The following is a 23,737-nucleotide window of genomic DNA, read 5'->3' as shown; positions in this document are numbered from 1 at the left end:
TGCACATAAATTTCATAGCTGTAGATGGGTATGTGCATGGTCTATGTCTGTTTGCAGCAAATAGGATTTAAGAGGAGAAGGAGGAAGATTACTAGTTTGAAAAGTCAGAACGTGGTTGTCTTGTGAAACTTTCTTCTCTCCCCTGCCTTCCTCTGTTGGTATCACTGACACTAGCCTTAGACTACTTAGTGACACACATACACAACACAAGCATATACTGCCATCCCCACCCTAAACTCAACACTGATCAAAGAAAACACTGTTAGATGAAAGACTCAATTAAGCTGTGGAAATCAGTGACTGTAAAATGTTGCCCAACTGTTACTAGCATTCGATTCAAAGATGGTGCCTGCTCTTACTTAATTGCTTTCCTTCCCAACCCTGTTCATTTCACTGCACGCTCGTTCTGTTATTCAGGTTCTTAAATATACAGCCTTTACATTTGGATGAGGAAACAATGGTTTAATGGGCACTGCACAAGGCCTAGCACAGTATGGCAAGAAATCAGAAGGCAAGGATGAGCCAAAAAAGCTAAAATATACAGACACTTTTAAAAAAATGTTTTTATAGAAAGTTCATGACTGTCAGTTTCAAAGCTTCACTTCAAAAATATCAATCTTTCATAGAAGTGCTGACTATATTAAACTTGTCAACATTTTTTGGTCAAGTTTTCTGCTGAAAAACAGCCTTTGAACTATATCAGCAGTTTGAATGCAGGGTTCTTCCATTGTTTGACCACTTTCATTTCTTCTAAAGTGTATGCCTTCATCCAGATTCAGTAGTAGATAAGAATCTGTTGTTAGTCAGAAAAATGCAGAGATAGTAATGGATACTGGTTGTGAAAACTGCGGACAGAAACCCTCACTCTTGTATTTTCAAATTAAAAAATATCAATTAGAAAGTTGGAGTGAAAATAAATTCTTTCCTGGCTATTTTGTCTGTATTTTAACTACTTCTATGAAAAACATTTACATTAATGCCTTTCTCTTTATTGACTCCATTAATGAATGAGAACATTTGCCTTTCATTGTTAGAACAAGTGTCCCAGTTGTACAGCTCTCCTTCTACCACAATACGTTACCAGTAAAAGGGAATCCTGATGTTGCCTTAACATTGGCCCTACCTGAATTTAGCTCTCAGTTTTACAAAGCCAGGCACAAGCATACAGGCTTTTCTATGCAGCCTCTGTGCCTAGCCTAGCTGGGTCAGTGTCCCAGGCACTATTTGCTCTGAAAGTTAACACTCAAGGTTTCTCCCGATTACAGAATGAAACCCATATGTCATTCTGTCTTTCTATGCCTTTTAATAGAATCAATCATTTTAGGCCCTACTCGCTTTCTAATTAGAGGTTTCATTGTGTGAACTAGTTTTACTCTTGCTAGCTAAGCAGCTATTAAGCCGTAACAGCACGGACTTCAGATCCTGAGGAAATAAGTAGAATTGCAGATGGCCTTATACAGCTCCGGCCCATGCCTGTGCTTGTAAGATGTTACTATTGTTGCTTTCACAAGTGCGCAGAGCAGCTAGTGTGGCTGGCACAAGTGTCTCTGTATGTGTTACAGCGCATACAAACTAAATATAAATTACGTAAACATTGCCTGAGCAGTAAAGTAGCTACAGATTTCCTGGAAGAAGGTACTTTTGGAGTTACAAATTTAAGTCACACACAAAAATCTCCAGCAAAATTAAACACGCAGCTTCTCTTTTTCAGATGAGTAGTTACAAGAACAATAGTTCTCCTTACCCGTTCTTAAATGCCAGATAAAATGCTAATTGCATGTTACTGTTTTAACAAAAAAATAATTATTAGGGATGGATAATCCTGTTCAGAGGAGTAAAAGTAACCCGAACCTTCATATCAAACCAAAGGTAAATGAACCTAATTTTTTAATATGCATTATTATCTTGACAATTATTTCCTCAATGTTCCCGTGCTTCTCACCTTATCTATACCTAGCATGTTTGTACACCCCTACAATTCCATGGTTCAATATTTGAATCAATGTTACGTGTATAATCCAAATAAAGCTATTTCTAACCCAGAGCGTAGTGGTGAATGGGGTGAAATCCAGTTGGCGGCGGGTCACAAGTGGTGTTCGCCAGGGCTCAGTGTTGGGCCCTGCTCTGTTTAATAACTTTATCGATGATTTGGATGAGGGGATTGAGTGCACCCTCAGCAAGTTGCAGACAACACCAAGTTGGGAGGCAGGATTGATCTGCTCGAGGGTAGGGAGGCTCTACAGAGGGATCTGGACAGGCTGGATCGATGGGCTGAGGCCAATCGTATGAAGTTCAACAAGGCCAAGTGCTGGGTCCTGCACTTGGGTCACAGCAACCCCATGCAGCGCTACAGGCTTGGGGAAGAGTGGCTGGAAAGCTGCCTGGCAGAAAAAGACCTGGGGGTGTTGATCAACAGGCAGCTAAATGTGAGGCAGCAGCATGCCCAGGTGGCCAAGAAGGCCAATAGCATCCTGGCTTGTATCAGTGCGGCCAGCAGGAGCAGGGAGGTGATTGTCCCCCTGTACTCGGCACTGGTGAGGCCGCACCTCGAGTCCCGTGTTCAGTTTTGGGCCCCTCACTACAGGAAAGACATGGAGGTGCTGGAGCGTGTCCAGAGAAGGGCAACCAAGTTGGTGAGGGGCCTGGAGCACAAGTCTTATCAGGAGCAGCTGAGAGAGCTGGAGTTGTTTAGTCCGGAGAAGAGGAGGCTGAGGGGAGACCTTATTGCTCTCTACAACTACCTGAAAGGGGGGTTGTAGTGAGGTGGGTGCTGGTCTCTTCTGTCAGGTGGCTGGAGATAGGACGAGAGGAAATGGTCTCAAGTTGAGGCAAGGGAGATTTAGGTTGGATATTAGGAAAAATTTTTTTACTGAGAGGGTTGTCAGGCATTGGAATGGGCTGCCCAGGGAAGTGGTTGAGTCACCATCCCTGGAGGTATTCAAAAAGCGAAGTGGACGGGATACTTCAGGACATGGTTTAGTGGGCATGGTTGATGGTTGGACTCGATGATCTTGAAGGTCTTTTCCAACCTAAATGCTTCTATGATTCTATGATTTCTCTTGTTACAGATAGACCCCTGGAAGGTCCAGAGAAAACGTAAGGAGAAGCATATCCACCTTTTCTCAGTTAAGAGTCTAAAACTTTTTATGAGAATATTATGGGTAGATTAGATAATACACTGAGACAAATGTGTAGCATATCATGCAGTCATCCGCTAATTTTCTCAGTCTTCGTATTACTCCCTGCTACATTCTGGATACCTAAGTGCATTGGTTTGCAGCATGGTTTTGCAAGGAACAGCAGCCTAAGACAAGGAGAGGACCCCTCTTGCCATAATTTATAATGGGATCCCCTGAAGTATATCTTATCTCATACTTCAAGGACCTTTGGATTGGGCCTCTAAAGACAGGGTTTAAGAATTGAACTCGGTCTGCCAGGAATCAAATCAGACATGCCAGAAAAAGTATGTTTTTTAAAAATGGATAGATAAACCATTTAGCCCAAGAAATTGTCAGGCTTTGTTACACAGATCAGTAAGGTAAAGGCATTTTATGAAAAATCAAGAGGAGAAATAGCAGTCAGAGGTATTGGATGATTTTAGAACTGAGGGAAGAAACCTTGTTCTCTCTTTTATTCCCCCCTCTTAAAATTGCATAGCTTCTACAGCTAGAGCTGTGCCACTGTAAATACAGATAATGCATTTAATTAAAGTCCATCTCTTGTAAAGATGCAATGACAGCAGCTCAAGAGATCATGAAACCAGGTTTCAGATCATAAGCTGGCATGCAAAAGACTTTCATTTAACAATGATCTCGAGCAGCTCCTCTGGCTATGTGACTCTGGCTATGTAGATATTCCAGTTTCTGGAAAAAAAGCAGATTTTTGTTTGCAAAACTATTTTTTTTGCTCACAATAAATTTTGGGGGAACTGTTATGTTCTGCTTTCTTTGAAATTTGCACAGCATTTCACCTTCCTAATGCTCACAGTCCTTGGGTTGTTGGTGGTGGTGTGCTCTGGCGGACTTTGGTTATTTTTGCTAAACGACACTGTGATCTCCTTCCTTGTGATTTGGTTTAGGCAAACAGACTTAAGTGCTATCTCTCTATACCTACTGTGGAACATGTCAAATCTGGTTCAAAATGCTTTATGAACATCATGCTTCTTAAAAACAAACACAATAAATGTAGGCCTTCCTACTAACAGTCTCTAGTTTTAGTTTTAGGATTTAACAAACAAAAATGTATCTGAATCCTAATGCAAAGAAAATCTGATTCTTAACTTAGAAAAAATGCAATTTGGGGTCCTGTGCTTGGTTATAAAGACAAGTTCTGAAAGATCTAGCAGCTGCCTTGAAAAAGGAGCCCTGTACTGCCAACGCCAAAAGCAGGAGCACCAGCTGGTCCTGCCCTGAAAGTCATCGCTTCGGCCAGCCAGCCAAGCCAACCCACCAGAAGATGCACTACAGTCCCCAGCCACTGGTTTGATCTACACTCTCATGAACTTGCTTTCTCCCTTTCATAAAGTTAACATGCACAGGCATCTTTTTCACATCTGAACTGCAATTTCTGCTTAAAACTGCTCACTCTCCAATTGCTGCAACATGATACGATTTTAGTAAGATACTCTACAGAAGTCTACGTCCTTACAGCTATAAAACAAAGCTGACACCAGACATTTCCTCCAGCAAGAGGCTCCATATTATTTTCAAATAAATTATCTCCAACTGACACCAGGTTAGAGATAATCAGACAATCCCCTAACAGCTCTGTTAGGGTATAAAGTTCAAACATGTCTATGTTCAATACAACCATTCACTGTTCTAGCAGAGAGAAGTAAAGCATGGCTCCCTATCAAATCCAGAAGCCCCAGGTAGGAGGACTGCAATGAGAGCACGGGGCTGGGATGGCCACCCAGGCCGGGTGCCACAGCTGCCACCCTCTGAAACCTCTGGCACTGCCAGCCTGGCCGGCTTCATTCAATGCGGCTGCGCCAACTTCCCAAGTAGAGGCTATGTAAATAAAACTGCACCATTCCTTTAAATCAAAGTAGTTCGATTCCTATCCTCTTTTTTTTTTCTCCTTAGTTCTTTCACAAAAGGAGGACCCCGATACCCCCTAAAAAACACAGTAAGGAATTTTAAGAAATTGTATTTAGCAGTTTCATTGAAGGTAAAATATGCTTATGGAAAACATCACCAGATTAAGCATTTCTTACCATCATTACTAAGCACCCATACATAGTCATAAATTGTGTGGTCCTGTTTGAAACAAAAAGACAATAAACTCTCTGATTCACCATCCTGCTGTATGACTACACCATTTTGAATACAAGCTGTTCTAGTCACAAAGGACACATTTATTTTCTTGAAGCCAGAGACACAGATGGTGTAAACTGGAGTAGCTCTCCTGATTTCAAATAAGAAGCGGTGATTTATAAGTGCTGAGGATTTGGCCTAAAGGTCAAGATATTCCTCTGGCTTAGAAAGCTCTGTTAAGTGGTGGTGGTGGTGGTAAGGAGGGGGAGGAGGGGGGGGGAAATCAATGGCACTTAAAACTCAGAACCTATTATCATTATCCACGGCCTTAAGTGCAGCATGTGTTACTTTGCTTATTCACAACACAGTGCAGTAGGTGCCGGTAAGTGAATTTAAGGCATTTTTTTCCCCTTCATTTTTAACAACTTTCAGACAACTCACATCTTCCTGTACATTAAACCTAAAGAGAAAATGTCTTTTTCAGTCCTTTACCTGAAACCGCCTTTTACTTGAAATCTAACAAAAAGAGAATAGCTTTATCTCTATTAATTTTTCTTTTTTACCCCTCTACAAGTTAATTTCTTCTTCATAAAAAGGAAATGTCGATTAAATTGCTAACCAGAAAGTCTGTCATGCAGTCAAGTAATATAAACAGAAGGAATAAATAAATCCGTATACATCAATCAGAAACAGCAGCTGTTTCCAGAAAAACCTGAGCAATTATTTATGAAATTATGTCTTCTTGAATGCTTCTGTATACTGTCACAATCCCAGGAGGACCTGATTTTCTGATGAGCCTAAATTGCTGAATTAGAAGAGGAGACAATGTCATGGTACCAATTAGCAAAACCATCGCATTATCATCTCAAAACGTGTGTTTTCTATTTTAATAACTGCATGTAACAAAGACATTCCTTCATCTTAAAAATGGAGGGGGCATCCCACCCATTAATGACCTGAACAACTAAATGCCCTTAAAATAGACATACTCCCTTTTGTGTGAAAGCAGCAAGACAACAAACGACATAGCATGCATTTCAATCAAGGAATGGATACCCACAGATTTATCCATTCAAAATAAGTTCTCAAACCTGGTATTATTCTTGGCGCCAAGAAAGAACTGAATTAGTGGCATGCAATGCAAAACGGGGCAGCGATGGCATAGCTACAGCAGGGGATTAGCACCCAGGGACGTGCAAGTTGCCACTGAGCTGCCGTGCATCCTTTCACACCTTTCTTCTTTGTACCTTTGCTTCTCAGCTCCCTCTTTCCCACTTAAGAGTAAACCTAAGTGAAACGTTGGTTTCCTGCCTTTCACGTGCTTAGCTGAGTGACCTTACTGTCACATTATGATTTGTCTTTCCAATTATTTCCTGTGATTGTTAATTGGGGAACACACATCAGCTTCAACAAGTAAGAGCCTCCAGCTGGCCAGGCTAGCTGGTCTGGATCAAAATATTTAGTCCAGTGCTCACCTCTTTTTGCTAGGGGATCTAAGGATTACTGGTGAGGGACAACAGGTATGGCTGAAGCAGCACTCAAGACCAATCAACTGCAAAATGAATCTTGTTTTTTCCCAAAAACTTGGTTCCTGAAGGATGGTGACCACATCTGGTCATCCCCATGTTCACACTTCAGTCATTTTCAGTTCTGTCTCACAACATCGCACACTCACCCCAACAGGCATGTCCCTTAGTGAAGGGCAGAGTTTGAGAGACCTAACTGACACCAGCAGACCAGACAGCTCATGACCTTTGTGCGTGTGGGTATCCACAGCTCTTGCCCTGAATGTGCACTCACAAGCGAGCACTTGAAGAAAGTACTTCTGATGCTGCAAGTCCTTAGCTTGCTTATATCTTGATAGATAGTAATTGACGGGCAAGGACAGACCCCTCTTCAGGCTTTAACTAAATGCAGTTAACTGTGGTAAGACCACATCCTTCCAGTGGTGAATGAGTGTCATTCTCTCCAAAGCTGGTGTTCTTTTACCCTCTATTCTTTTTCCTCTGGCACTTCCCCCTGCTCCCTCCTCTAAGTCTTTTCTTTCAGATCTACTTTCAGGACTGTCAAATGAGACATGACTGCTGTGATCACCTCATCTAATTTCATACATATCATGGGTCATCAGACTAGAAAAGCTAACTTCTAGTGAAACAGCTGCTTCACCTGTGACGGAGAAGCCAATCCACCTCTGGCTCAAAGGTTCGGGAGTAACTTCAGTTATGCAGTATTATTTCCGTACAGCTGTAGTTATCTCATTAGACTGAACGTAGCATTCATACTGCATGCAATCAATTGCTACAATGCAGAAAAGGGCTGGAGAATTAGGCTGACATTCCTTTATAGAAAACAACCAAAAATATATTAACCTAGATGTTAGAAATTAAGTAGGCTTCCAAATTTCAGTCTCTGATACTGATTCTCAGCTATGCAGTTGTTGAGCAACGGTATGTAGTGCAGCAGCTATAATACTTTTCATGGCCAGCCTAGTCCTGCAGGTAAGCTCTTCTTCAGAATACCAGAGGCTAAGGAAGTATCCAAATGAGAGGGCATGCACAGTTCAATGGTATACCAAGTTCACCCTCCTTAGGCAAGCATTTTTGATCCTAACTCCATTAGAAATACATAAGCTGAAATCCTACCCTGTCTATAGCTCTCAGCCTGCATTCAATGCAGAGGTGGGGGTTAAACAACAAGACCCATGTGGGGTGAATTTTCACTTGACTCATTTCCCAAATTCTCTTTTCTAACGTACTGTTCTATCTAACAGGGAATCCAAATCTGCTTTCCTAGCTCCCTGGAAGGCACCAACATAAAAAAAAACCAAAACCAAAACCAAAACCAAACCAAACAAAACAAAAAAACGGTAAAAATTTCCATTCTAACTCCACGATTTCTTTGTGGGAGGGTCTCAGCTGTCTGAAATCAGCATGAGCTCCTTTTTAACAAGTTGAGCCACTTCTGCTCTTCTGCACCCATCCCCTCCCCTATTTGATAGCTTATAATAAAATGACTTAGATTCCTAATGCGGTGGACACCAGCCAGGAACAGGAAATGTTAATAATTACCCCAATTTTCAATCACTTTAACTGAATTTTCAAAGTAGTACGTTCACAAATTTTCTCCCTATATGTGACTAGAAGCTGAAGAGTGAAACTCTCTGTAGGCAAAAGCCAAAGCAGCTACTAAGCCCTACAGAGCAGCTACAGAAAAGAGCAATGAGCTGCTGTGCATCGTGTGTCCTGATCTCACACCTCATGCACAGAGTCGGGGCATACAGCAGAGGTAACTGTTATCTTGTGCAGTTCATTAGGATGAATATTTGCAATACTTTCTCAAAACAGGTGCGAAGTTCCCAGGAAATCATAAGGAAACTGAAGCCTTAACAAATACACAACAACCAATACACAAACAGAAAGGACTGGTCCTGGCAAGGCTTTACAGGACAATTTCACCCAGAAAAAATGCCTTGAAGTGAGTGCAGTTCAGATGCACACTAGCAGCTTCTCTGGTTTGCTTTTTAGGATGTGGGTATGCCTATAGGCACATGACTTCAGTTCTATATTTTCACAGAGTATAGTATGTTTCTATGGTGCAGAAAGACAGAGGCAGCAAAGATAGCTCCAGAAAATCTGAAGACCATTCCCTTCCTCTCTCCCTCCATAATTCTCTCTTTACTGAAGGACACAGGTAACACAGACACTCAATGCATGTGCTAAAAGCAAGGGGACTGTGTCATTCAACACAGCTGGATTGAGCGGTCATACTTAAACACCTTCCAACTGTATTAGAAAAGGACACACTGCAGCAGCCCAAGGACACCAGGCAGTGTTGGTACCCTTTAAATAGTTTCCCCCTAACCTCTGAGGACTGATGTTATACTTCACAGGGGTCTGCCAACTGTTAGGGCACACTACCATGTTATCCCACACAAAAGCAGGAAGGGTTAAAGAACAGTCAATGACAATTAATAATACCTATCTTTTCCACTCTTTCACATTTTTCATGCTCTACATCTTTCTTCAGTTTTCCATAGGGGTTCTCTCCATCTTTCTGCCTTTCTTTGTGATTATCTTCCACCAATTTTTTCATTTCTGATTTGGCTTTACAATTTATTTTTCTTTGTTCTTTTCTCCCCACCTTCATAAATGTGCTGTAATGCATATTTAAGATGCTAACAGCACACAAGAGGATTTTTAGAAGAACACAGCACAATAAGTGAGCTGCTTATAAAATCCAGATACGCACATCACAGCTGCAGCCGGTGGATGCTGAGTGCATTCAGCAACATGTCTGCGGCTTCAACAGAAGCTCACATCCTCAGAAACGTGGCCCTGAGGTTACAGTCTCCTTAGTATCACTGATTTATCCTACTAATGCAATTCCAGTGAACTCTACAAAAAAAAAATGGAGGGGGATAAAAAAAGGAAAAATGGCAGAAGAGTAAAGAAAATAAAACAGAAAGGCTACAAGGGCAGCTTTGTTTGTATATTAAAGGTGTTGACTGGAAATAAGGTTTGTGCAGTCCTTCTCAAAAAGAAACCCACTCAAAAATGCCACAAATTAAAAGCCAGCAAATACATTCTGAGTTTGGACTCAGATGCCAAATTTCCACAAAGTCAGTTGCAGTAACAACAATAAAGATGAGAGAGAATTTTCTCTGTAACTGCTGCAATATTTTCCAAATACACTCAGCTGAATATAAAATCTAGTATTGTGCTTTTTTTTTGACTAGCATATGGCAGTGAGAGCTTCAGACAAGTCAGAGGGCTGAGCCTTGGAGGATTCAATGAGAAAGTTGCTTGAGATGCGCTCAGAATAATTTTATATTTTAGAAGCAAATATTCTTAGTTTCCTAGCATGATTTCGTAAGAGTAGTATAACTTCTTTTGTGTGTGTGTTTATTATCCTCTAGATTGTGGAAATCTTTCCGTATGCTGACAGCAAATTACACTGAAGGGACAACTATAAAACCATGGCAGTCCCAGTTAGTCCTATGCCATGCATTTGTTCTCCCATAGGTTTAAAAAAAAAAAAAAAAATCTAGAACTGTATGAGTGCCTTAGGCTTCCAGTGTGATTTGCAGGAGCAAGATTTCTTTAACAGATCATATGATTAGTCCAGTCTACACTATCTATCACTATGTATAATGACAGCATGTAAATGTGACAGCCTGGTCAGATTCTACGTTCAAATCCCACAACTTAGATTCTTTATGGTGGATCATTTTAATTTGGAATTGCAAGACACAAAATGCTAGACCTGTATGTGTTCCTCTGTAATATCTGAGCACAAACCTGGTTCTTGCCCAGTGCAGTAATCCCACAGGATTAAGTCATACTGTAAATACCAGACAAATTACAATCGGATTAGATGGGCAGTCTGTTCATTTACTCAACACAGCTGCACTCCAGAGCCTTTTCACCACTGGTATCTATTTATAACATGAATGTTTTGTCCTTAAAGTAGATGAACACAGTTTCTATTTTGTATCTCTCTTGTCTTACCATTTGTGACCAATAAGGAGCACATTTCTACTACCTAAGGAGCAAGCAGAATGCTCCTTGAGAGGCTGAGAAGTAAGCTATTCTTGGTACAGATCTGCAGGGCAAGATTTAATTTTATCAGTGAAAAGTTCCTTCAAAGGTCTGCATTCAATTTCAGTCAAGTGGAATATAGAGAATAGCTTTCTGCAGGTAGGTATGAAGCAGCAGCACAGATTCGCTGAAATTTCCCAGGACTTGCCACATTTGCTGCAGGAATTTCTATAGGTTCCAAACCTGGTACTTCTGCCTACATCGGTGAGGATAAAACCGTCCAATTTATGAAGCTCACCAGGTAGATCTGGTGCAGCATGGGGTTTGCAGGGGATTTCTGCTCACCTATGAATAAGAAGCATGCTTAATAATGTTCAATATTGTCTGCACTTTGCCAAAATCTCCTTACCACTTCACTGCAATTATTTATAAATGCCACATCATATCCCTCATAATTGTTCCCAATTACAAGAATCACCTTGCTTTTTAGGTACAAATTTGCTTCCATCCAACACACAAATACGGCATTATTGTATTTTTATTACTGTAATCACTTAGCAAAACCCTACTGAATTATGGAGCTAAGACTTTCACAAAGCAGTATTTATGATTGCAGGCCACAAAAATAATAAAGCCAAATTAAGCAAACTGCTGCACCAACTTGTATTCTCAGTATCCTGCTAACTCCATTCTCACCTCCACCTTCTGATTTCAGAATCATTATTCCTGCTTTGCAAAGAGATAAATAAGAATAAAACTGCTGAGGTTGGGGCAGTGGAGTCCATGAATCAGGAGGAATGCTTTGTATGCCAACCTAAACCATTGCCGCCAAGCTTCTCCATACTTACATGTTTGCATGTACTCACTCAGCTGCAGAGCTGTGAGGCAGGCAACCTCTGCGCATGAAAACCCAGAGGGGGTGTTCTTGTGAGCCCCCTGAGTGTGCCCCAAAGTGATGTGACACACTGTGATGAGTAATGTAACAGAGCAGCACAAACACAACCAGAAAGGCAGTGCAGAATTCATTTCTATTCTGTAGTGATACGGTAGCCTGGAAACCAGAACACCTTCCTTTATCAGGTATAAACCAGCGTAGCTTACCACATCGTATTAACATGTTACAGCTGCCAAACAGGTATAACGTAGCACTTACACAGACAGAAGATCAGCCGTTCTCCAAAGAGAGCTCTTCCATTCCAGAGGTGTCAAGAATTCAAAGTCATAAACTGATTTTACTGAAGTTGTAGGAGAAAGCGTATTGAGCCTGCTTTGCACTCTGACAAAAGGTGTTGGGGCTACCGTCCACTACAAGACGTTGTCTTTGGCACCACTGAACGGAACGTTTTTGAAACAGAAATACTGGTGCCAGGTTCTGCTTTCACTCACACCTGTGGCTCCTGCTGATTTCATTAGGGGTCTCCATATTTAATTAGCTCAGAAATAGGTGTACATTGTGTAAACCTGAAGGCATGTGGGACAACAATCTTATGATACAGCATATGAAAAGTCAATATTGGCTTAAGGTTTTCCTGCACAACTTCCTCCCATGCTTTTCTCTGTATGGGGGTAATGCGTTATAGGTCATGTTGCTTTTCAGATCAATCCACAGTACGGCCTCCCAACCAGTCACACTAGCACAGCTGAAAGAGATACTCTGTGGCACAGTATGGAAGGAGGCAGTGGGAAGGAGAGGAATGGTTTAAGCTGGTACCTCTTGTTGCCATCATACACACCGTGATCACAGGCCAAGTTAAGGGCGATCAATGGATCTTTGGCAAAAAGAACTACTGTTTGGTTATCTTGCTATGTCTTAGCATCCACCAAGAATGGAAGGATGTGACATAGTGGGAAGATCCCAACACACATGTTGGGAACTGTGGAAAAGTTAATAAATGCTGACTCCTTCTGCAAGACCAAGCCATGAATTGTACTTCTGTAGTGCAGTATGCATACTTAAAAATCTTAAAAATACAATATGAAGACTAAAGCAATTTTAACAACAATCACTTTTCTTCCTGTTACAATAAACTTATATAAGGAATTCAGACTTCTGAGGTATTTGATTTTTGCAAGCATTTGATTTAGTAAAATATAGTGAAAGATACAATTATACAAGGAAGAATGAGGAAAAATTACATCAAGAACTTACTTTCTGCAGGTTCCTTAGATCTTCTGCCACTGGAGGACTTCCTCAGGAGACTTCGTCCTGAGGTAAAGAGGCTGGTTAGTTCCTCCAGAGGACTGGTGGGTGTCCGAGAACGGGAACCACTCTGAGATGATGACCCGTAGGTACTGACTGAGGCATTTACCATCTTTCCTCCTTCTTGCAACGTGTTTCTGGCTGTAGAATGAGGCACTGATGGAGAGCTTCTTGAGAGACTTCCTGAATGTACAGAGTCATAAGGTGGAGGTCTTTTGAGGCTTAAGGGAGTAAGAGACCTACCCATACTGACAGGAGAAGGTGAGGCAGAGTGACTTTTAGGATAACCATGTGGAGACTGTGTTCTGTATAGGGTAGATGGATGAGGAGGTGAGGAAGTGTGCCCAGGGGTGCTAGTTCCGTGAGATACTGTCTGGTCTTTCTCCAGTTTTTGATGGCCTGATGTGTGAGGTGGCAGTGAAGATGGAGAAGCTCCAGCTTGTTGTTTGATGTAAGACACATTTTCTAAAACAGGAAGCTTTGTGACCTCTAGTGGAGTTAGAGGAGACTCGTCAGAATTCGGGGAACACTGCACTGGTGCTGGTGGGAACACCAGCAGTGGAGGTCTGTGAGAAAGCAGATTTGGAAATGGTGGGGGTATATCACAAAGCAAGCCCTTGGGAGTAGATGGCACTGAAGACTTGGTGAAATCTAGGTCAGGCACTGTGGGAGTAGCACACTGAGAAGAACAAGTGTGATGGTCATATTCACATTGACATTTTGATTCTTGGCCTACATCATCAAATATAGGGTATTTCATCTCCTCATAGACTGCTTCACTTTGGTCATCCTCGTCTTTTTTGAAGTCTCTGAGAATATTGCCAACCATCTCAATATAAACAGGCTCTTCCTCCTCTGTGTCTAGGGCGGGACTGCTGACCTGCGATAAAGAGGCATCCCTAGTGAGTGTTGTCTTCATAGGGCCATGCTTTTTGATATACGTTTCATCAAAAGATGTGCTTAGCTGAGTGTTTGGATTTCGTTTCGGCTTAGGAGGTGGAATCTTCTTTGTGTATTCATCACTGTGAGGTCTTGGTTTGGCTGACACTGAAAACAGAATAAAATATAAATTCATCAGAAGTATGTAACACACTGTGTCAACCATAGGATCTCTGTTACAGTGTCATAATTCTGGAATGGATTTCCTGGGACCAGCCCATTTCTGGTTTTCTCTAGTATTACATCAGTAGAACACTATAAAAATAACACCCTATTCAAAACACTCCTAATCTTCCCCCAGAATGCTCTGACACTCCAGTATTAAGTAGCTGGTGAGCACTTCCCTTCCTCCAAGACATCTGTTCTCTCCCAAACTCTTTGGACAGGGGACTTTCCATTTTTAAATATTATGCTTTTCAAATATTTCTGTGGGATTTTAAAGACCCAAAGAGTTGCCAAAGACATAAAACTAAGTATCCAAATGAACTCCTTATGGCTGCAAGAGAACAGTTAAGATCCTGGACATTCATACTGGAATGACAGTGATGTCTTGATTCATCACTGTGTGCAGAGTTACCTTTTTATTTATAGTAACTTTTTGCATAAAGCACAACAATTCTCTCAGCATTGATTGAGAAAGAAAACACTCACATACAAATACTGTAAAATTTGCTGTTGGGATAATCCTAATTGTTTATGTGGACTCTCTCCTATGAATTAACATGACGTCAGTGAAGGCAATGGGGAACAAAGTATCTCACAGATTCAGATCCTTCCCAAACAATAGACTATTTTGTCTTTGAAGTTATAAATCAAAACATTATAATAAAATTCATTTGAAATGAGAGGCCAAGGGTTTCTTAGATATTATTCTTTATGAATTAAACAATAAAGAAACTCATGGAAATTGCATTTTGTTCACTGTGCATAAATAGTTAATAAAACATCTCATTAAATGTTGGAGTTAATAAAACACCTCATTATATGTTTGCATGAAGCCAGGTTTTATCCTAAGCAGACTCAATAAACTTATTCAGAAACAAAATTTACCACATACGCTAAACCTAATTTATATTCCTATAGGGTAAATAGTTCTTGCATTGAAAGCCTTGACACCTCATTGGTGAGTTTCCCAATTTAGAAGAAAACCTGAACTACAGGGCAGTTTAGAATGGCAGCTTTCCTGTCTTACCAAACTTTGCTGCTCCTTGCAATTCACCGCTAAAGATCTGCCACTGTAAACTCAGTGCTCAGAAATTTCCAGACACCTTCTGCTGACCCATCAGAAAACAGCCAGCAAATTTCTAATGTTAAACCAAGCAGGCAGTGCTCATGGAGTTAAAAACCGTCTTTTAGAAACAGCCTCAAATGTATTACTAAAGCCAGCAGCGAGGCACGGCTCTGCCAGCTGAAAGACAGTATTTGACAGTCTGTGAGGACACTAGCTCAGGGCTGGAAGATGCCTGCATTACAGCATCTTACTAACGTGATTTGGTCAGTATCAGAGGTGGATTCAAACATAGTGTTATCACTTTGTCACATTTCTGCTTTGGTCTGTTAAATAACTTCTCTTCAATTCTTACAAGGCATACCAATAAAGGCAGATGTTAAACAAGATTCCAGTTTTGTTTAGGAATAAGGAGCTGTGAACATAGGCATGTGCAGCATATATGAAGTAACGAGGCCACTCTTTGTCAACAGCATTTGTTTAAGCTTAATGTATAACTAAGGTACAACAAAGCAAAAAGGAAAAGAAATCTTGCCAGAATTTAAACAAAACAAAACAAAACAAAACAAACTCAAAAAATGATATTATGCTTTCATGATGGTTCCAATTAATGTGTTCTACTTTGCAGCAGGCTAGGGACATGCAAAAGCTACCACAGATAAGAGTATTTGGTAACTTGATAGTTTTTTACTATGTGGATATATCCTAATGCACTTTAAATTTGCCTTTTTAATTAACCCAAATTAATTTTCGTGAATGTATTAGCACAGACTTTAGGGAATGAGATGTAGGCTACCAGAATCATTTGGGCTTTGCAGAAATTATTACTCCTGATGTATTTGACAATACTAGCAGATTTTTCTTGCCATGCTTCCAGCTAAATCACTATTTCCTTTCTGTTTAGTCTGTTATTTGTATATACATTCTACTGACATAAACTTGATCTCAATCCTCTTTCCACAGCTTTGTTAATCTGATGTACAACAAACCTGGCAAAAGCAATCTTCTTCAGATTGGTATCATTAAAATGAAGAGACAGTCAATGAGACTGGCACAAACTGCCTGATAATTTCTGAGCATGTTGCCCAGGACCTGAACTCTACTTTAGACTGGCTAAAAGATTACAGACTTTGCTGCATTTGTGAATTGTGTATTTTGTATACAGAGGCTTCTCACAGTCTTCAGTTCCCTGTGCATCATGATACCATCCTTAATGGATACCTGAGATACAAACGTTTCCCACTCCTCTGCCTTCTTCAGACCCCTGTTCCCTGTGCTGTCTTCTACATCTCCTGTGCCATGGGTGTCACACTGAGAACGTGCTCTGTCTCATAGCCATATCCCCACTGTTCCATCTGTTTATCTGGAGAAATGTTAATGACGGACAAAGTAATCAAAAGATGCTCTTGTGCTGCAGGTCATTCAAGGCTAGTGTTAACTGATATTTTTACCTAAAAATAGCTAAAAGTGGTTAAGAGTACCATGTTTTCAAACAAATTGCTAGAAATAGCCTATTTTGCCTCTTTCCTCCTTCCATTTTCACAGTTTTTATCCAACTGATGAGGTTCTGCCACATGGTCTAAACCTTTCCTTAGGTGTTAGGGTTTGCATATACAACATTCACAAGTTATTACAGTACAGACAAGGAAATGAGAAATGTCATGGAAAGAATGATTGACATTCTGCCATCTATTCTTGTAAAGTATTTCTGCATGGCTTGAAATTAAGTACCGCAGTGACACACACAGCATTCTCATCTGCCTTTGCATGATATGTAGCATTAGCTTAAAATATCTTGGTGACATTATCAACAAAAAGGTCAAATGACCCAGTCTTGCTGTATGATACACAGGGTAAAACATGACAAGCTGAAGGATTTACATTCCATTTTCTATTAATAGCATTTTTTCCTACACCACAGTTTAGTTTATTAAAGTATCTATTTCCAGGAGGTGGTATGTTACTGAGATCTTTTTCCCTCCTTGACAAACTAGACTTTTCAAACTAAAATTTAAAACTAAATGCTTTAAATATTTTATAAGCCTTATAAAGATAAAGAGGTACCTCCTATATGCTACTCGGAACAGGAACATTTGGTGCTATAAGACTTCCTAGAGAAAATACACAGGTAAATGGATAGGGTAAATAGCAAAGGAATCTTTTAATTGTGCCTGGGAACAGAGGAACTGCTCAACACCTACTGGGAACTCCCCTCAGCTGTAGTGGGGCATCCAGGAGGCAAACTGAATTAGCTTTAAGAAGGCTATGGTTCAAGATGCTTATGTTTATTTAACAAAGGTTTCTACTCTGAAACAGCTCCATAGCAAGGGCTGAACTCTACAGCACACCCGATAATGGAATATGGATCATGAACTACTGCTCCAGCCCAGAATAACAGAGAAAAAAAACCCAGGAATCCCGCAACCAGAGCTGTGCAAAGCTAATGAAAGAAGCAGAGAGTATTTGTACAGTTCCTGTGTTACCAACATTTGGCAGGGATAAATGTGCATGAATGCAGAAGTCCTGGCATGATCCCATAGCCAATGAAAGGAGATTATTTGGCAATCTCCAGAGAGGAACGGGCAAGATTGCTTTAAGTACTTGACATTTATCAGGCGGAAAAAGCATTCAGTTCCTGCTGGGAACATAAACTCCTATGAAAAGTAAACCATGCTGACATATTGGTGGTACACATACTGCCGTGTTGTCTGCTCTAAACATGGAGTAATTAAATGCTTTTCAACATGGATTACTATGTCCTTGGTGCAACTGTCGTCAGCAACTTGCCTTGAGACTCTGCCACTTTTACGTCAGAGCACGTGGGGCCAGATCCAAAGCTAAATGAAAGAAATGAAAGTGAGGACTATTTCTCTCCCTGCCAGGTACAAGTTCCCTTAAACAGCCACACCAAAGTGCACCACAAAGCTCTTGCTAGTGCTTCTATTACAGACACACACAAACGCAATAGACTGCCAGGTCTGCAAGGAGTTCAAGCAGACCAGAGGCAATCAGATAGCTCAGCAGCTGCTACGTGGTCCTCTGCCCCAGCTGCGGGAGCTCGGGGTGCTGTGCTAGCAGCTCCTTTTTTTGCACCAGAACTGCCCAAACTACCACAGTTGATAAACTGGAGGCACGATGATCCTTGTAAACAAAACTGAACTTCATGGAGTTGCTGCTTGGGCAGGAACTCTCTGTGTTTAATAGCATCCCACTACCAAGCAATTATCTAGCTCTAACTGCAAGTGAAACAAACATGCAGGCTGTAATAAGTTCTAAAAGCAAGAAGCACGGTACTTAAAATAGCCTTTCGGAAGCCCTACTGAATAAGCAGAATATGACATTTTTGAAATGAGATATTTGTAGTGCAAAGGTTATGCATAGCTTTCAGACATGCCCAGATAATCTGCCTTTCATAGTTAATTTTGGAAATAGAGAATGCTTCTGGTCATCTTATCCCTCTGAAGTATTTTTCTACTCTTTAAGGAGAGACTGAAATATGAAAATGTGTTATCAGATTGTTTTTTATTATTTGCTCACTGTATAAGGAATGAGTAAAAACATCTAAGAACTAAAATGAATTTTGACATTTTCTATTGTCCTTTTGATGTTTACCAGCTTCTGCATTTCAGAGACCAAGCCAATTTATTGTGCTGTTCACTGTAACAAACAGAATAAAAATACAGTTAACAGGAAAATTCCTCCCTTTCAATTTCTACAAGAGGCTATAGCATTCAATTTATTTCTAAATGAAGGAATGATTTGGGGCCTAAGAATTTTTAAAATTCTTAAAAATGCACTTTAAATGCAGAAGCAATTAATCTTGCTGTATTTTGAGGGGTACTTCTATCAAAAAGAGCCTCCAGGAGTGAAAGGAAATAGAATTTCTTTAATTAAACCCTGGACGTGCTGGATACTGAATCAAAGATGCACAGATTCTGATTTACATCACATAATTCAACAGAGAAAAACCAGCTCTAGGGTAGCACAGAACCCATATATATATATATATATATATGTGTAAGTTCAAGACTATGAGTAACCCCACTGGCTTTAATGAAATGAACTGCTTGTTCAAAGTTGCACATGATCTTAAGTGCATTTGTGCACCAGTGCTTATATTGGGTTGGATTTCATTATCTCTGTAGATGAAGTTTGAATATTCTTAGTGAAACTGAATTTAAAAAGGCACAGTCCTCTGAACTGTGCAAAAGATCAGCACTCAGGAGACCTGAGTTTAATTCATCTTTTTGTCACAGGCCACAGAGCCTCACCTGCCATTTTACCCCTTAATGACACTTTTCAGCATCTATCTTTTGCCAGTTTAGGCTCTAAGGTATTTTACACGAGGTTTTTATTTTAATTCATTTGTTTATGTCAATCCTTGCACAGTGGTTCCCATCATTGGAAAGCAACAGTAGAAAACAAAAGCAAATTTAAATGTATCTGTTGGAGACATGCAGTGTTGAACATGCATTTTTTCTTCTCGAAGGAATTTTTGAAGACAAATGTTCCTACACTGTGAACAGCCATAAAATATACCCACAAAGATGCATCTTAGCAAATGACTATAGAAACATCATCACTAGGTTGAAGTAACATCAGAGAACGTATCTCTGTCACAAAAAAACCCTGGCTTTCAAAATAGCATTGTCCTCATGGACACAAGTCCTTTCTGCGTAGGTTACCTTTTCTAAAAGATGCTAGTAGGAAAAAGCAAAGAGGCAAAGAACATGGAAGGAATAAAAGAACCATCTGATTCATTCAAACAGCTTTTCAAGCAATAGGTGGTTTCAGTACAATGACTTCATGCAGTACATATTTCTTCCTCCTCCCGAATCTATTAGCTCTTACTGGAAATTATTTGGGCATTTAAAGAGGACAAAACTATACTGAAAATGAAAGGACTAAAAGACAGTGTCATAAAATAATACTGATGTGCTACTCAGATGTCTTAAGGCTATGATTAGGGAGACTTCAAAAATATTCAGGTCCCTTTATTTTGGCTACAACTTCTTTCAGCTTTTAAAATGATTGATTTCTGTTCTAATTCAAAGTGGTGGAAACCTAATGGCTTCAGTAGTGATATTCCAGTATTAAACACCAGTATAACAGAGAGCAGAATTGGGCCCTGCAGTTAAATTCAGTTCTGCGTTAATCCAACAATATGACTACTGCAACTGATAGGCATCATGGTTGAAGACGTGCTGCTGCCAGATTCAGCTTAGGGCTGTGTATCTGGGCCACAAAACCAAATCCTCAGCCCCAACACCATGGCTGCTTACAGGCTGTATGTGCCAAGGTAGCCATACCTGCCTGGGATTCACAAAAGCCAGCCTACTGCACCAACTGCCCTGCCACCAGAGCCTCCTCCCAGCACGGCAGGGGCTGCAGGTCCTTTGCTCTGCATTATCAAGATGAGGGCAGACCCAGAGATGCCAGGACATTTCAACAAACTCCAGAGTGTGAGCGTGCTGGAGAGAGTCCCTCCCCAAACTGCCACACTCCAGAGCAGAGTGACTTCCAGGTTCTCTCCTCCATAGCCCTCCACTTCTCTGTGCATCTGCTTGACACACAGAGCTCTGCTTATTACCTGTTCCCACAGTGAAAAGGTCCCCGAAAGCTTTCAGAAAATTACAAAGTGACTAAGTTTCCTTCTGAATGCCCAGCCTCGTGCTTTCATATATATTGAACTTCACATCTCAGTTCCTTTAAAGAATGAGTAATTGATGTCCCTGATTTTTCCAGATAACATTGAATAAGCAAAGAAAAAAAGAAAAGAGAGTGTTTGAGAAATAATTACAAATTATTTGCAATCAAGCCTTTCTGTGCTATTCACTGAAGCTAAAAGTTATTGTCAATTGGCACAGCCCTAGAAAGGCAGAAAAAGCACGATTTTGGATAAGTAAGAAAAGAAAAGTCAATTTGAATCATCCTCCTTTTACAGGAAAACTGATGAACTGAGTACAAATGGAGGCAAACAAAAAAATCTCACAGTAACTTCTTTTAGGTTGCAATGATATCTGAGTATCCATTTAGAAAAATAACCTTGAACTAATATGCCCAGACACAAGGGGCCAGGATCTATGGCATTGCATGGGTGTAAATTACAGCAGTTCCAGTGGAAGCAGGCTCTGAGAAAGGAGAGGCGGGAGGATTACTGGGGAAGTGGGAATCTGAATAAAGGACACTCACACTGCCCACACATGCAACCAACGAAGCACTGGTTTGCTCCATTTCAGGTAGCCTGCAGTCTGCATATGCGAAACAGATTTTGCATCCAGTGCAACAGTAGCAATAAAAAATTTTGTAACCGTCTATAATCTGAAGGAATTCTAGATATAGAAAGGCAACTGGCATGGGCATTTATCCATCGCGAGCATCTTTAGATGAATTACATGAAGAGTGTGCAAATAGAACTACTGAAACATGCTTGCAGAGAAATTAATTTACAAAGCGTATGTGCTTGCTTATTGGTGGCTCTAGTGCTCTAGTGTGGGAACCTATACAGAGTCGGAGCACTGAAAAGTTAAACATGGTCACAACAGAGTACAGAAAATAGCAACACGAGTAAAGCCTTTCAGTTTTAAAGCAACATTCATGGTATCTTGACTGTTATCTTGGAGATGAAACCTGAACAGCTTTTGCTGTTTTACTGTAAATTAACTGTTATTGCTCCATTATTACAGCTACCCACAAACAGACTGTATTTCACACTGTGAATAATGGGCGACATCAGCCCCCGCCACCCCCCACCCAAAATCTTTGTTGCAGTGCAGCTATTAGAGCCCAGTTCTCATATAGCTGTCATCCTGCGCTAGCTGCCGCCTCTCCCTCTCTGTAGCCACCCATCTCGCGTTCCCCAAATACCACGCAGAAGATGGTGAGCCTCTGCATTTTGTCTGACTGAGTTTCTACAGGCTGTGCTGCGTGATGACTGCAAGTGCAGCAGCATTTCTGTTGATCTGGAGAAAAAGATCTCTCTTCTGCTCGGAAAGGAATGCTTCTAGGTATGTGTGAAGAGCTAAGTCCCATCGACATGTGCCTTGTATGCCTACGTCATATGAGCTTGGTACGTAGTGGTCACCACTATGATACCAGTAAGACTTTGAGGGCTGAACTGCTAATTCATATGTTGCCTGCTGCCCAAAGAACACTGAAGGCCTCTGTGGTATCATCTGGCAATGCTCATGTAAACAAAGGCATAGCCCAGTCTGAATGCAATTCCTGGCTTCACAGGAATAACACTGCTATTGATTACTAGCTATCGTAGCTGAGGGAGATGATGTGGGCAATCATTTGCTGGACTTTCATGACCTTCTTGGACAAGGTATGGTACAGAGGCTTTCGGACCCAGTACTCATAAGAGACACTGGACAAAACTGATCTCTGCAAGAGGTCCTGGCTCTGGGTGCTTTCTAAATCCAGTACCTGCACCCAAACAGTGGACTCTGAAATGATTTACAGGAAAAATGGGAAAGGTGGTGTTGTGGTTAACCCCAGCCAGCAACTATTAACTCTATCCCAGCCGAAACCAGGACAGAAGGAAATCAAGCTAGAGAAAGTGCAAATGCTTAATGAAACAGTAAGTTTAACTCACCTACTTCATTTATCTAGAAAATAGTCTGTATTTGCTCACTTGATCTAATTGTTGCTTTGGTTCACAAACATCCTGTCCAGAACACTAGCAGTGACAGTATGCAAAGACTTGAATAATTTTTCTGGGAATATGAGACTCTTCAGTTTTTAGATCCACAGTAACGCCTATCTTCTACTTACAGATACAGTAAGTAGGTCAAATCCATTATTTGCTTACATAAGTAGCAATCTGTTTGCTGAGCTTCTGAAATAATTGCAGCCCATTAAAACAAGCTGGCAGACCTACGGAGGTGATACTGTGCATAATACTGACCTCTTGGGGACTTGTGCTGGTTTTGGCTGGGATAGAGTTACTTTTCTTCATAATAGCTAGTATGGGGCTATGCTTTGGATTTGTGCTGAAAACACTGTTGATAACACAGGGGTGTTTTCATTATTGCTGAGCAGGGCTCACACAGAGCCAAGGCCTTTTCTGCTTCTCCCCCCACCCCACCAGCAAGTAGGCTGGGGGGGCACAAGAAGTCAGGAGGGACACAGCTGGGACAGCTGAATCCAACTGACCAAAGGGATAGTCCAGACCGTATGACGTTGTGCTCAGCATGTAAAGCTGGGGGAAGAAGGAGGAAGGAGGGACATTCAGAGTTACGGTGTTTTGTCTTTCAAAGTAACAGTTACGTGTGCTGGAGCCCTGCTTTCCTGGAGATGGCTGAACACCTGCCTGCCCATGGGAAGTGGTGAATGAATTCCTTGGTTTGCCTTGCTTGTGCACACGGTTTATGTTTTACCTACTAAACTGTCTTTATCTCAGCCCACGAGCATTCTCACTTTTACTCTTCCGATTCTCTCCCCCATCCCACCAGGGAGGGGAGCGAGTGAGCAGCTGTGTGGTGCTTAGTTGCTGGCTGGGGTTAAACCACACCCAGACTCCAACATGAAACGTATTGTATCCAACTGTTCCACAGGCAGGGCAGCCCCAAAAATG

The 23,737-nt window shown here is 41.0% G+C and overlaps 1 protein-coding gene across 5 annotated transcripts in view; it reads right to left on the bottom strand.

Annotated features, from left to right (window-relative positions):
• The window catches only part of NYAP2 (neuronal tyrosine-phosphorylated phosphoinositide-3-kinase adaptor 2), a 149,166-nt gene that overhangs the window by 45,016 nt on the left and 80,413 nt on the right, over positions 1 to 23,737 (bottom strand). For all 5 annotated transcript variants that reach the window (XR_011326153.1, XR_011326154.1, XR_011326156.1 and 2 more), the window contains one exon: positions 12,942 to 14,039. Coding sequence is in view for 1 of the 5 variants with exons in the window: in XM_069792135.1 (XP_069648236.1) it covers positions 12,942 to 14,039 (1,098 nt within the window). In the remaining 4 variants the exon portion in view is untranslated. The remainder of the gene's footprint in view (positions 1 to 12,941; positions 14,040 to 23,737) is intronic.

The sequence above is a fragment of the Haliaeetus albicilla genome, chromosome 9 (assembly GCF_947461875.1).
Source record: "Haliaeetus albicilla chromosome 9, bHalAlb1.1, whole genome shotgun sequence".
In the NCBI taxonomy this organism is placed as follows: Eukaryota; Metazoa; Chordata; class Aves; order Accipitriformes; family Accipitridae; genus Haliaeetus; species Haliaeetus albicilla.
Note: the sequence above shows the minus strand (reverse complement) of the source record. Positions and strands in the feature narration are given on the sequence as shown.